The sequence below is a fragment of the Paroedura picta genome, chromosome 8, assembly GCF_049243985.1.
Source record: "Paroedura picta isolate Pp20150507F chromosome 8, Ppicta_v3.0, whole genome shotgun sequence".
In the NCBI taxonomy this organism is placed as follows: Eukaryota; Metazoa; Chordata; class Lepidosauria; order Squamata; family Gekkonidae; genus Paroedura; species Paroedura picta.
Genome location: NC_135376.1, coordinates 76,986,289 through 77,002,086, shown reverse-complemented (window position 1 = coordinate 77,002,086; position 15,798 = coordinate 76,986,289). Strand labels below are relative to the sequence as shown.

The following is a 15,798-nucleotide window of genomic DNA, read 5'->3' as shown; positions in this document are numbered from 1 at the left end:
GAAACCGGACAGAAAAAACTCAATGCACTAAAAAATATCTAGCCAAACATGTTCAAATTAAATAGCAACATCAGTCCAATTTTTTGACTGCTGAACTTTAAAGGCATTCGCTGCTGGGTTCATAGGTGCAGGTGGGCCATCGTGTTGGCCTGGAGCAGCAGAACAAAGTCTGAGTCCAGGGGCACCTTTAGGACTCTCAAGCTGTGTTCTTGTGTTTATCGCTACTGTAGTAAAAGCAATAATTGCCAGTGTGTTAGTTGTTTGCACTTTAAAAAGCTGAGATATAATGTACCCTGGGGAAACCGGGGGTGGCACAGGTAATCTCTACCTTTCCATAAGCCGCATTAGAAGAAACAACGCGGAACATCATGCCACACGTACAGCGATGGAAGTGGCAATCGCCTTCTTGCGCTGCTAAGGGCGCTGTTGGAACCTGAGCGCAGAGAGGACGCTGCACACCTTTGAACACTCAAGACGGCTTTCAAACAAGTCGCAAGGTTTTAGGCCGCATAAACACGAGGACAATTTCGTCTACTTCTGACAGATCCACCAGTATAATAATATTTTCCAACTTTCGTTCGGGGCATGTAATGGCATCGTTAGCATACCCTAAACGAGGGGTGGGCAGCATACGACCTGCCGGTTGCACGTGGACCACCAACATGTATAATGCAGCCTATGGCTCCCACCACTGATCTTGTGACGCAGCAGGCATGGCGGGACTCCATCCCCTGGATGGGCTGCCACTGTGAGCAAGGGGTCAGCTCAGCAGCATCGGGGCAGCTGGCTGTTGATGAAGCAGAGCTGCAAAAGGTGAGTGGCAATTCTTAGTCTTTTTGCCCAGAGGCACACATAGCTGGGACCCAACAACAAAGCAGGCAGACAGCTGCCATATGGTGCCATACATATTCATTCATGGTGCCATGCATATATAGTGTACATACACTGATGCCACCCTGACCTGGATAACCCAGACAAGCCCAATCCTTAGAAGCTACGTAGGGCTAACCTTGGCTACTCTCTGGATGGGAGACCTCCAGGGATTCTGGTGATAGTTCCTCCAAGGAACACTAAGGGCAGGCAATAGCAAACCACCTCTGAAGATCCCCCCCTGCCTGGCTGCCAGACAATCCTCGGATCTCCTGCCTATTCTACAAATGCCATACAATAAATAATTGACACACTCTTTTTTAAAAAAAGGAAGCCATTTCCCCAGGTGTATGCACAGCTAGCATTAATAAACCACAGCAGTCAGGCTGGTTGGTGGTGAAATCAATGGCACATCTAGGGGCACAAAAACTCAAGGGTCTCTACACACACAGAGACACGTATCCTGAATAGAGGTACATCTGAATAGCATTGATCTCTATTGGAAGTTTGACAGGCTGCCACAACAACTGCTCATTTTCTAGGTTTTTCTCTGTCATCTTGAGAAAAGCCAACTTAAAACATTAAATGCAGGTTTACAGAATGGGTATCCTCCACTGCTCTGCGACTGTAGCCCTGGCAGTTCTCATACCTACTGGGCGTGGACTTGGAGCCCTCTAACACAAACACTGTCCACGCAACTGGAAGACTGTTGCCACCAATGGCTGAGACTTCCCAGACTCCTGAAAGACCAAGGAGGCTGACTGTGAAATCCGAAACACGGCCACGCCCTTTTGTGCCCATCCAAGTCAACGGGCATAGAAGAACACGATGCTGCTTAGGACTGTTCTGCAAATCTGTTTATTCCGTAAATGCTCCCCTGACTTTTACGTACCCAACTAAAATTAAAGCAAAAGCTGAGGAGCTTCCATAATTTCATTCTTCCCCAGTTCTACTCATTTTGCCAATGACTAACAAAACAAAATGGAGAAAAGACCCTGAATGCCTTCTGCGCACCATCACTTTGAGGGTATGCCAAACTGTTTGCTGTTCTCATGAGTTTTTCTCTTTGTCTGGGACTAGCATCATTTCGTTTGTAGCAACTAAGGGAGAAGCTGGAGCCACGCCAAGGGGTGGGGTTCAATGGGTTTGATATGTCCCAACTGTTGGCGGTGTCTCATTTTAATTTATGTAATGTTCGCAGTTAGGTTGATGAACAAAAAATACATTAACGTGATAAATAAGCGGCTTTTGGGGAGAGCAGCCTACTCTAATCCTGGAGAGGCTGGGAAAGCAGAATGCACGGTATAATTACTATCTGCTGAAGCAGCTGAATTTCTCTTCTGCAGCGTTCCAGGAACCATCAAATGCATCTTGCAGGCACTGACAGCTTCCCACCCAGGGGCTGTACAGCACTGGGGAAGAGCTGAACAGCATGTGGAGGAGAGAGAACTGCAGAAAGAGGCAAAAATTCATATCCAGGATTCTTCCCTTAGATTCTCTGAGCCAGGGATTCCCAACCACGGTTCCAGAGAACCCTGGGGTTATACAAGAGTTCCCCAGGGGTTACGCAGCCTTTCCCAGAAGTTCAGATGGCTACTGACATCACTGAAGCCCACTTCCCCTGTTGTTCAACAGGCTTAGTCTCTTTCTCCACAATGGAAACTCTAGATTAATCCAGCTGCCAGATTGATTGGCTGGCTCCAGCATCTTACTTCCGCACCCTCTTCTCTGAAGGGGCATGGTACTACTTCCTCAAAGCCTGAACAATATTTCAGGTGTTCCTCCATGGTCAATAGTTGAAAAAGGTTGCCCTCAGCACATCATACCAATTGCTATAAATGTTTATATGCTGGTCTATGACCGTAATAAAACTAACTGAACTGAACTATAAATGTTTAATTCCCGTTTCGATCTCCAGCAACACACGTTTTGAATCTTGTAAAATTTCAACCAGATTCTACAAATCTAGCTCTCGCCCCCCCCCCCCCAAGCCTTCAGGCACAGCCATACCTCCAACTTTCACAGGTTCTGAACTGTACTTTTGCACAGACGCTTTAATGACTTCTTGGTATCTCTAGGTCACAACATACTTTTCAGCAAACAACGCAGTGCCACTGAATTGCCTTGACTATCTGATTTCAAGCTGCATTCAGCAACTTATTATAACTTTGGTCGCTTGAGTACCCAACCAGCCACAGACACAACCAATGGGCAACAAAGACCCAGTTTGCGTATCTCTTCAAGAAAGTAAAAGTAGTAAATGGAAAAGAAAGATCATAAGCCTAAAGGCTTCCAGTTTCTGCATGGTTCTTACCTTGATCTTATCATCCCACTGAACAAAGTTCATTCATTTATTCCTTCATCTGTTCGAATATTTACACCCCACCATATATTTGGATCAAGTCCAGTCTAACAAGTCTTTCTCTAACTTAAGTGTTTTTCCTCTTGCAGCAAACAGTGAGGTATCATGCTACAACAGCCCTTATTCAAAGCAGGTATTTTGCCTAATGGTGTGACCAGACACTGCCCTCCTTGGCACAGGGCTGCCAGATATCATCAACTCATCGTCACTCTATATGACAACACTATAAGGAACAGTAAGCGATTTCCATGAGTCAATCAAATAATGGCAGCAAAAAAAAGGAGCCTGGACATTCTGATCCAGTTCCATGTTCGACAGACTACTTTAAGGGCAGTTGTAAGTTAATTAATAGGGTTGACATTTATTTATACATTTATTATTACATTTATATAGTGCCCCTTTCAGGATTGCTGACTTGGGGCGGTTCACAACCACACAAAAATTACAATAAAAAAACAGTTAAAATATTCCATAATTGCCCCAGCCATGGGTCTGAGTTTCTAACTCCCCATCTACCAATTTGGGGGGTGGGGGTTTGACTTTGGGGAGAGCCCCATGCGACGATGTCAGTTTCCACTGTTCACTGGCCCCAACCAAATGCCTGGTGGAGGAGCTCCATTTTGCAAGCCCTATGAAACTGAGAAAGTTCCTGTAGAGCCCACAGCTCTTCTGGGAGCTCATTCTACCAGGTAGGGTTCAGGACCCAAAAGGCTCTGGTCCTGTTTTATTTATTTGACTTTTATGCCACTCTCCCAGCAAGGCCGGCTCAGGGTAGTGTACAACCAAGCATAGAATACAATCAATAAAATTCGATATAGACTAAAAACAGTTTAAATTTTATTAGTTGATGACAGTATAAATAAGTCAGCGAAAAACGACACATGAAAATGTTTCTTATGTGCTTCCCAAAGCTGGAATACAGTTTGGGGCTTCTTATCGGGATAGTAGATAATACATGACAGGTAATAGTGATGAATGAGACGTGATGAATGGGTAAGTCCCAATAGATGTTACTATAACATTGCCCCCAACCAAAAACTTCTGACCCTTTCTGAGTCAAAGTTAGGCTGCAACTAAATCCAGTTTGTGAACCTAACAGTGCCATTGTCATTCTCGTAGCAATTCTCCCCAACAAGGCAAACTCAAAGACCAGGTGAGGCACTCAGTAGTTTATTGAGGAGACTACAAACAACTACATAGGACACTTTGTTGCCAAAGCTAAAGACATACAGAAGTTTAGAGCAGATATAGAATCCCCACCCCTGCACAATTTGTTCCCACAGCCTGTGATCTTACAGATGCCCCTCTGATCGTCAAAGGCATGCACGATTTACAGTTTGACACCTAGAGGCAAGAAAGGGCAGCCATAATATTCAGGATGCGATAGAAGCTGGAAAGCCTGGGACACAGGGAAGGGAGTCAGCAGCAGAAGGGAACTTTTCAGTGGCCCCAAGAGGATCTTGGGACTCTGGTCAAGACAGCCATGGCAGGAGCCGAAGGCGAACATGACAGCTATTCTAAGTACCACTACTCCCTTCTAAATCTATTGAAGCTAATGGACTTAGAAGGGTGTAACCGTGCTTTGGATGATACTGTGCTTTGGATGATACTGTAACCACACTGAGAAGAGGCAAAGGGATGCTATATGCTCGGGGCAATCAGCCTCAATGAACCATCAGTCTGCAATTAATCAAAACAGACAATTCAGATTTTTGCACTTCATTCATTTCTCTTAGAGCACTTAGTACAATTTCCTGCATTGCAAAATAGAACAACTTAAGCCAGAGGAAAACTTATTCATGTCTCCTCTGATTTGAGAGCTGCTCAGTTCCTTTACCCAAATATACCTCCATTTTACTGGAATAACAGTCTCTGCAGTGACTGCAAGTATCGACATAAGCAAATTACTGTTCGTGGAGAACAAGAAAATACAGAAGATAGTACTGATTTGTATTGCCATTTAATTAATCTGTGATAGAAAGAGACAACACATTGTACAAGAATAATGGCCTCTAAAAGACGTCCGCTTCTCACATCATTGAGCATACTTCGGTGTACAGAAGAAAGTGAGTTCCATTTACATCTCTGTAATGTATTCCAAGTCCAGATGCTTAAGATTTGACATTTGGATTCATTCAAGAGACATTCAGTTTAGTTGCCTTCCAAACACTGCCCTCTGCTGGACACGGAGCCATTCAGTATCACATGAATTAACCATCGTTGCCCCATATTAACTGAATGGCCGAAGAGGGGGGAACTGATGAAGGAAGTGGAGGTTTAAAGTGAAGAAAGAACTCTTTATGCGGTTTTTGTGACATTACCTAGAAATATCTTCCTCATGTTTACACCGCAGAGAAAATGCCGGTGGGGGGATGGGACCTATGAGTTTTAAATGGATTGCCAACACTAAACAACAGCATCATGAATATTATGATCTCAGCATGAAAGTCACACACAAAATGTGTATTAGACTGCTAGCACAATCTTAAGGACATTTGCCTTGGAGAAAGCCCCATTAGTAGACGTGTGTAGGATTCTAAGTGGACCTGCTTCCGTAACTTTGCCTGGAGAATCTTCCTCTTTCTATTAATAAATGTTTTTTAAATCTCTCTTTTGCTTATAAGCAAAAGAGCACTGTTTAGCCCTTGAGATAATCCCAAAGCTCCAACAGCCATTACAGCAACTGAATTAAAACCCATAATATTAAAATTTCCTTGGAACGCAAAAGAAGGCAGAACATAAATGTGTGTACACATTTTCAGTCGATACAATACTGTCTGTGGCCAAAAGCCATTGCAATCTGACATATATAGCACAACGCAAATACAAACATCTGTATCAAAAAAACAATCTTTCAGCCATAGAAATCAAAAGCGAAGAGAAGAAATCAAGGTGATGGTGGCTGTGTTTTATTCAATTGCCACAAGGATGTAAATCTTTCAACAAAGTATCAAAACGAGCTCCTAGGTATACACCCGTTTTCGCAAGCTTCTTCAGTGACACTGTGCCAATTTCTTACTATTTCCTCCAACCTCAGCTGATAAAGATGACAATCTCTTATGATAAACTGATGTTTAATTACTCAAGTACTCTTTCAACTTGGTTCTTATTGGGTCTACTAGTATCAAGTTCACTGAGGCATAATCAATTTCAATGTGACCCAATTGATTACGCTGCAGTGAACTTGATACTAGTAGACCTAATAAGAATCAAATTGAAAGAATACTTGAGTAATTGAATATCAATTTAACAGTTGAATAAAACACAGCCATTGTCAGCTTGTTCTCTTCTCTTCACTTTTGGTAAATAAAACATCAGCGTTAAAACAATCGAGAACATTAAAAACAATCTAAAACAGTAAAGCAATCTAACCGGAAAGGACTAATCCAATAAAAACACTGCCCTTTTTAGATACAGCTCTAGCCTGTATTTTCCTGGCTGCTAAAGCAAAGCATGACACTCTATAAGTGTCAAGGGTCAGCATCCAAGAAAAGAAAGAGCAGCTTCCTAGAATCTGAAAAAGAATTTAAGGCTGTTAAACGTGCTGCGAAGAATCTGGTTCTAGGCTCTCTGTAGAGAGGACAGGATAAAATACAGTGAGATAGGTCCTCTGGGATTGAAGCTCGACAAATGCAAAGGTGTGAAGCCAGTGATATTTGGGAGGAAAGTCCACCTAGCAAGGCCATTGGCATGGGCTGAAACCAAGCTGAAGTAAAGGCTATTCTGAGATTATGGGGGGAGGGGATATTAGCAGGTAGGAATTTGCAGTCAGATTTGTTTTGACAAATTTCCTCACAGATCCAGCAAATCTAACATCTCGAGAAATGGCCAAACTAAATTGGAAACAAGGAGATTCCCTGATCAGAGTCTCCCTATTAAATCATCGGGTCATCGTAAGGTGGAAGCAATTTGATGGCACTTCACACACATACACTAGAGCTGGAGTAGAAAGATTTAATCAATGAAAGCTCCCCTTTAGGGGAAACACATAAGCACCTGTATGAGTTCCTCCTCTTAAGAGCAAATAGCAAGAATAGGAGAGGAGCACATGACTGGCTCAGGAGAAATAGTGCCAGGTTCCCCACCCAAGAACCGCAGCTGTGAGCCAGATTAGAACCCTTTAAAAGCTGATTTTAATGAATAAAAAGGATTTGAGATTGGATCTCCCTGAATCCTGGCTTGTTTCACCTGTGTTACCTGGACCGGATATAGAGGTCTTGGCCATTCAGATAATTAAAATTGTTTCTCTATGGCTCTATAGAATCGGCATAATGTATATATAGCAAATGTTCTTGATGGCTTAAGTTCTACCAGATACTTAACTACGGTTCTACTAGAATTTTCTGAATCTGCCCCTCAAGATATTGAGAAGCCATTAGGTGGAATCAAAAAGGAAAAATAAGTTAAATCACGAAAATAGATAGGAATATGATCCGTTTTACTAAAGTAAATATACAGTGAGGAAAAAAAAATCCAAACTCAGAGTGGTTTGTCAGAGTGGACTCAAAGTAAAGGGTCTTCTTTTAAAGTCTGAGATACTTCCAGTTATTCTACCTCTGCCAGACTTCAAATCCGAGACCTTTGAGGCAACTTGGGAGAGGTCCCAACGTAGGCTCTAAAATATGTCAAAAAAATCCTTTTGATTTCTTGCAAAACAAAGAATGTGAAATTTTCAAAGCCTAGGAGTTGCTAGGCAGTAATTCTAAGTACCTCTTTCTGAAAATGCATCCTCCAAATAATTAAAGCTATAAACTTGTTCAATGGCTTTGGCAACCAAGGAAGCTCTCGTGCTACATAGGAGGGCTCCCAAACTTTAACTGCATCTTAATTTCAGAAGATATTTAGCAGTTTACTCTGACAAGTCAGCACATAATATCTCAGTAGCCATCTCAAACCAACACGTCTAAATTCTAAATGACAACTGCCTCACTAGCAAGCAACATAGCCAGCAAGGGAAAAAACACAGTAATGTATAATTCAAAAATCAAATCATTTACAAACACATTAAACAGTAAGGGAGCTAAAAGGCATGCCTGCTTTGTCATAATTGTTTTATCTCCATCATTTCAACCACACTTCATTCCAGTTCATCACATAGCGCTATATAGTTGAGCCCCGGGTCTATATGCTAATCAGCTGGCACAAACCAAAATTTTGATCTATTCTCATTTAACTTTTCTGGACCTCCCTGAAATTATGTTTTAATGTTATGTTTTAATTATGCTTTAACTCTTCCCTCTTTGATGCTCTTCTCCCCTACGGCAGGTGTAGCGCAGGACTTCATAATCACTATGACAAGCATGGGGGCTATTCCCAGTTCACCCTACCCTCCACACACATATGCTTCATTTTGACCGAATTTCTCCAACAAGCCATTTCTTCCTCTCTTTCTAGGCACTTGATGAAAAAGACTCATTTGCAGACAAAATGGTCAGTACGGATGGTTCTAAAACATTTCAGATTTCATATGCTTCACTCAGTGTTTTGTGCTGATCCAATGCAGAATGGTAGGAAAGGGGCGGGACTTTGAACAGTTGTTTGCTTTGGTTCGCCCAGGGAAGGTTTAGAATTCAAAACCTCCACAAGGGTAGTGGACTGAACAAGTTGTTCAACTCTCAAGGGAGGTGAATCTGGATGGATTCCTGATGGCTTTTGGGCACCCTGATGGAGCCCTTGTTGGGCTTGTGGGTACTTGTGAAATTTTGGGAAAGGGTAGTGGGCACCATCACTAAGTGGCTGCCATTAGGATGTTGCCAGTCACAGAGTGCATGCCAAGGTATTGGCCAAACAAAAAAGGTGAAGAGGTTCCAAGATCCTCCTACCACATGGGCAGCTGCTTCTGAACAGGTACTCTTCATGGATGCAATGCTGATGCCTCCTGAGCTCTACTGAACTCTCTACTGAGGATTAGGACCTTTGCTTTGGTTAACATTCCCAAAGAGAACTGGGGGTTTCTTTGTTGAGCTACCATAACAAGAGGTTGCAAAGCCCAGACTATAGCCAAGCTGAGGGCATGTGACTAAGATGAGCTCAAAGCTCAAGTGGTCAGTCAGTTAGCAGGGAGAAGCCTGAAGTTCATCACCAAAATAAAAAAACAATTATTTATAACCCACCCTTATCTGAAGACTCAGGGCAGATGGCATAAAATCACAGAATCACAGAATCATAGAGTTGGAAGGGGCCATACAAGCCATCTAGTCCAACCCCCTGCTCAGTGCAGGATCAGCCTAAAGCATCCATGACCAGTATCTGTCCAGCTGCTGCTTGTGAGCATCGATGGAGAGGCATGGATGTACTAACAGGCTTTAAAAGGGATTAGACATATTTATGAAGGACAGGAGTATCAGTGGTTTCTCGCTATAGCGACTAAAAGGAACCTCCACGTTCAGAGGCAGTAAAGCTCTGAATACTAGTGCCAGGAGGCAACCTCAGCAGGGCCTCAGCCTATATGCCCTCACATTGGTCCTCTGGTTGGCCACTGTGTGAGAGAGGACACTGGGCTAGCCCTGATGCAGCAGGGCTCTTTTTATGTTCTCATCCTATCATTTTCAGATTACAGTCCTAGGATAGCCTTCCCTGGAACCAACTGGCTTGTGCAAAAGCAGGGTCAATTGCCCAGTGACCATCAGCTTCAAACTGAGGAAAGGAATCTACTGAGGCATCTCAAGTGATACAGGTCTGAAGGGGATTAATAAAAACCACCAAACGTGTTTGGGTTTTAATCTTGCCTCTCCCACGGCCAGCTTTTCCCGTCTAATAGTCAGTAGAATATGTCAGACAGCATTTGAACTTCATGGAATCCCCCAATAATCACAGCAGCGCTCATGTGATAAAATTCTATCCTTCTGCTTCCCTACAGAAGACCTGCAGTGAGAGGCTGTTGCTCATTGACCCCATTCCTGGTGCTGAAACCGATCTGAAAACTCCTGTGCAGCTTTGGACCGGTTATGCCTGAGGAAGCATCTTCTATTCAAGGAACCATTTGACGTAATTTTCGCGTATTTTACAGGTGTGGATTTGCACGCTTTTCTCCCCCAAATCATTTTTTTAAAAAACAAAAACAAAGTTTGATTGCCACTGCTGTCATTTTGACATTGCCTCAAGTTGCCCCTGGGAAAAAAAACCCAACAAGGCACAAATAAAAACCAGGAGGCCGATGTTAATAGTTTGCCCTTCCCATTTTAAAGACAGGTTAGACGCTTGGCGGGAAGGCTTCGCTCTGCAGTGTCCGTATTCATTTCCACATCTTAATACAACCTTTTGTGAAACCAAAAAGGGAGGGGAGGGGGGGCTGCAGTATTTTCTGACACATCAGACTACGGCAGGGTAAAGAATGGACGGATCGTCGCTATGGTAACAATTCTGGGGAGAGGAAAAGATTCTGTACCATTGCTCAGCAACCGGCAGATACGCTACGCTCAACACGTGATATTATTCCTTGAAAACGTTTTTTTTTTTAAAACCCCAAACCCTGGCAATTAATCAGCTTCATTTGAATACAGAGATCGTTAGCTGACTGCTCTGTTCTGAAGCTGAAAGCAGCATCAGGAGGAACAACCATCCCCCCTCCCTTCTGTTCTGGGCACACATTGCGGTGCCTCTGAGCATCCTGCAAAGCCCCCTGCTGTTTGCCACGGCTCTATGTGCTCCCCCATTGCACTGTCAAGCGCAGGCTTTCAAATACCGTTTTTTTCATTACTGATGTGCTTTCTGGCAGATCCCGCGGCGAGATAAAGTGGTGTCGGAACGGCATTGCTGACCATGAAATGACGGACGCGTCCGCGGAAGCAATAGGCTTCTTCGGCTTAATTGGCAGCTGTGTATCTTCGAGCCCGCATTCTACAGCTTAGAGGTAAGGGAAGGGGGAAATAACGTACCTTACAACCTCTAGTCCCTCTTGCATATCTCGCTTCAAGTGATATAGTTCTAGGCTCCACAACGGAGAGGATCTGACTCTTGATCAACCGAGTGACTATACAGATACGTAGATCTTCTGCCGGGTTTCCAGGAAACCAATTAAAAACCTCATAAATTAGATGACCTCCAAAACTGGCTTGTCGATATGTCTAATTCCAAAGGGGACCACAGTTGATATGACGGATAGATCTGCAGCATGGAGCTATGGACAGATGGGGGGAGGTTCCCTACAAACCTGAAGGAAATCTCAGGTTTGCAGAAAGATCTGTGGGGGGGGGGAATGCACAAACAAAATATAATGGGATTAGAACTCCCCCAAATAAAAAAGAACACCTGTGGCTTTAAGAATGCCTCTCTAGCTCCCTGAGGCCATTTTGGAGCTTGCTAGGGAACCACAGCCGTGATGTGGATAGCCCAGGCTAGCCCAATCTCATCAGATCTTGGAAGCTAAGCAGGATTGACCCCAATTAGGATTTGGATGGGAGACCTCCAAGGAACACCAAGATTATGACGTGGAGGCAGGCAATGGCAAACATCTGTTAGTCTCTTTGCCTTTAAAACCCGACAAGGTCACCATAAATCAGCTGTGACTGGATGACAAAGCAAAGGTGGGATGAACCATAATATTGCTGAGCCTTTCAAACCTGGGTTTCTCTCAAGCAGAGCAGGGCAGGGGTGGGGAGCAAAGGTAGATGTGGAGGTCAAAAGACCCCTGTCCCCATCATGTCCCCTGAGAAGGGATCATCCAGAACAGGCCTTCGCACAATCACCAGGGGCTCACCACCCATGCAAATAGGCCCGTTAGTGGCCACCACGGTGCAATTGCCCAACTTTCCCCCAGGTTCAGGCTGCCAGGGAGAGGGAAGGAAGGAAAGGGGGGAGGGCAGATGAAGATACATTAGGCAGTGGGTGAGAAGGAGAGGGTAGTGGGGACAGGTTGAGGCTAAAGTGCTGCTGAACAAGGGAAAGATGAAATAGTGGAGGAGGGACGAGAAAAAATGAGATGCCCCCTCGTGGGCCCTCTGCTTGCCTATTGTCAAACATTATTGAAACACCCCACCAATCCTGTATGGCAGTGGTCCCCAACCTTTCTGAGGCTGGGGACCGGCAGGGCATCGGGCCGCGCTCGCGGGCCGCACCCGCACGGGCCACGCCCGCTCATCAGGCCGCGCCCGCGGGCCGCACCCACACGGGCTGCGCATGCGCGATGCGCGGCCCAGCCCTGATTCCCTCTCCCCGCCCTCCCGGAGTAAGAAGCTTTCCGGGCCGCAAGTTTGCGGCCTGGGAAGTTTTTTACTGCGGGAGGGTGGTGGAGAGAGGGAGCTGCGGCCCGGCGCCATGGCCCGCAGGTTGGGGACCACTGCTGTATGGTGTCTGGGTATTTTTTTTCCCTGTTCTTTTAGCTGAGCTTTCAGCACTGGGCATCAGATGGCTGACTTGGCTACTCCGGCACCTTGTATATCAAAAGAAAACTGTATTGCTCTTTCTGTGTGAAATAATGTTCCCGCCAAATGCTGCCCCAATGCCCCCCTTCACCCCCCTTGCCCGGCATCTCTGTCAAGACTCCTGTCCAAGAGCTTATGTGATGTCCTGATCTTTGTCCTGATTCTCCAAATATGACTTTAACTTAAATCTTCATTCTGAAGCCAATTTGCTGGGTCTCAACTGCTTGGTTCCTGACAAGCTGCCCCTCCTCCTGGCAGGACACTCTTCTTGTGGGTCACAGCATCCTGTCAAGGCCACACCGTTAGCCCTGATTCAGGGAAGGGCCTCTTGCTCTGCTGGGTTCTCCCTCAGCAATGATGGTCATGCACTTGACCAAGACACAACTAGGCAGCTGCTTATGCTCATTGTTGGTATTATTTACTCAACTGCCGATAAAATTATTGGAGCTTGGTTCATCAAACCATTTTTATTCTGGCTGCTATATATGCAGGAATCCTGGCAGCCCTGGGCAAAACTCTTCCCAAGCTACCCGTTCTGCAAGTGATTTGGCTAGACTGTATCCTTCAGTTAAGAGAACTGATACGGCAGATAAAGAAATGGGTAGCATATCTGCAAACTGCCAAGGACAACAGAGTTTGCTGCCGCAGTGAAGAGAAAGCTGGGTGAAGGGAAAGACAGTCAGACAGTTCCATCTCTATTTGGGGTTCCTCTCTCACTTACCAACTTGGCATGTCTAACCAAAGCCTGGCTAGATCAGGTAGGAGGAGCACAGCTTTCCCATCAAAGTTTCCATGTTTTTGGGTGCAGTAGTGGATAGAAACTGTTATAAGATATTGGGCTTCCATTGCCTTCTCTTTGCATTCAGAACTCCAGTTTGCTGCTTATGTATATGTTGGGAACACTAGTCAATGCGGAATTCAAACCCCTAAGCCGACCCTGCTGCCTACATGAGCTGCTGGAAGGGATGTCAGGCTTGGTGTCAATGTCCCTGAGATCATTAGTCTTTGGGGACTAACTGAATGAACTCAAACTCATTTAACAGAGATCAAGACTTCCTAGTCAGCATGGCACCTTATCGCAAACTGTCTAAGACCATACCAATGTAGGGCCAGTCATAAGAAGGATTCAGGCGTTAGTCTGAAGCAGCAGAACAACATCTGAGTCCAGCTGAACCTATAAGACTAACAAGGTTTTGTTCAAGGGTATAAGAACTTGTGTGCACGCACACTGTATCTGACGAAGTGTGAGTGTATATGAAACTGCCTAGCCTTCCTTCGTCATATTTCAGCCATTACCTAGTAATGGTCAGGCTCATGAATACTGCCAGAAGAAGAAGAAGCTTGATCAGTGCTGTGGCAGGCCCAAGGTCACCTAACTGGCTGCATGTGGGGGAGCGCAGAATCAAACCTAGCGTGCCAGATTAGAAGTCCGCACTCCTAACCACTACACCAAACTGGCTCTCTTTTAACTTTTAAAAAATATTTTTGGCCATCTGCCCTGAGTGCTGGAGTAATACAAGGGCCGGTTAAAGAATGTAAAGAATGGTTGAAGAAGAAAACAGCAAGCCATTATCTAAGGAAAACCTTGTCTCTCCAACTTATTCGTGCCAGATTAGAAGTCCGCACTCCAAACCACTACACCAAATTTGGCACCTTTTAAAACTGAAAATTTACTCAAGGGGGGGAGGGATTGATTGTGTTTGCCAGAAAGTTCAACCAATCAGTGCCATGTACAACCTTATGGGCTGCACCTAGGAATAATGATTTTCCTCGGAGCTTGATACTGAAGAGACGTCTGCATGTTTTAAACAAAATGGAATGAATGCAGTTCTATGGTGGGCTCACAGTTTTGTTTGCCCCCTTAATTCTATCGAGACTCCTTCTGGTAGAGAAAAGTAGCATATAAGAATCAACTCTTCTTCTTCTTCATTATTTCCTGTTGCTAGAGGAGAAAACAATTCAGGAAACTGCCAGCAGAAAGTCTCATGAGAAGGGGAAAAGAAAGAAGCGTTCCTACATAATTAAGGGCCCTGTGACATAACTAATTCCTGTAAAATGTAGCAATTTTTCAGTAGCAGGGTCTGACAGAACAAGAAAAACACAGAGGTAAACATATTAGAGAAGAGTGGGGAATGTAGAAGGAAATCTATACAAAGGTCTAGTTTTATGTTCTCTTTTTTCAACAGGTTGAAGAGCAAATGATTTGGAGTGTCACAACGTCAGCGATCATCAGAGAAAATTACCCTTGTTTTGCTGCCAGATGACTAAGAGAGTCATTTATAACATGGCTATATTGTGCTTTAATTACGACTTACAGCTACAGAACACTTATTTCCATGGCCACCAGCTTCTCAACATCCCGGATCCTACCCTTCTGCCAACTTGAGCAACTGTCTTGCCACAAGCAACCTTTTTTATATTGGGTCTAAGATAAGATTAGCTCTTAGAGGAATCTGGCAGATCATCTTCCAAAAAAAATCCCAGGCACTATTTTGACAACTTACGTTTGAGCACTTTTCTAACACTTCTTTCTTGAACTGCAGAAACTTTTCCTGAATGGCAGGTTGGTTGAGTGCAAATGACAGAAAGTGCGTGAAAGGCTGTTTCTTGCGAAAGCTCTCCACGAGAACATCGATTCGGGTTCGAGCTGAAATGATACCACTCCGGTGTTGTCCTGTAATCACTGAAAGAAAAAAACAAATCAAAACACACTTCGGCACACCTATCTACGATCGGAACAGGATCTATGACAATGTGCCCGGGGTGCACACAAAGAATTAAGGACAGGGGTTGATTTTCCATTCTACCTATAAAGCAATTTCTGACAAGATAGCAGCTTCTTCTGCAGAATATTAAGGTCAATTTCACCATGAAACCAGGATTCTTCAAGTGTGAAATGGGCTTCCATGTGGAAGAATATAAATATTGTCAAGAAGACAGAAAAGCTACTGGATGTCCCTTCCACCAGCTCTGGGGGCACATATCTATCCTGTACACATTCATCTACAGTGAACTCGGAGAGCTGATCTTTTTTATGTCGTGCATCTAAGGATCTGAGGCCTGGATTCCACTATTTTACATTGCACGTGCCTTTTAATATTTGATTTTGACAAAGGATATTGCAGGTACATAATGTCCTTGAACATACTGACTAGCTCGCATTAAAAGGAAAGAAATGGCATTTCCCAACAGAAATGCTGGTTC

At 44.3% G+C, this 15,798-nt stretch overlaps 1 protein-coding gene across 5 annotated transcripts in view; it reads right to left on the bottom strand.

Moving 5' to 3' along the window:
- Positions 1 to 15,798, bottom strand: part of ASCC1 (activating signal cointegrator 1 complex subunit 1) — a 78,937-nt gene that overhangs the window by 48,404 nt on the left and 14,735 nt on the right. For all 5 annotated transcript variants that reach the window (XM_077350452.1, XM_077350451.1, XM_077350456.1 and 2 more), the window contains exon 5: positions 15,099 to 15,277. In XM_077350452.1, coding sequence (XP_077206567.1) covers positions 15,099 to 15,277 — 179 coding nt within the window. The remainder of the gene's footprint in view (positions 1 to 15,098; positions 15,278 to 15,798) is intronic.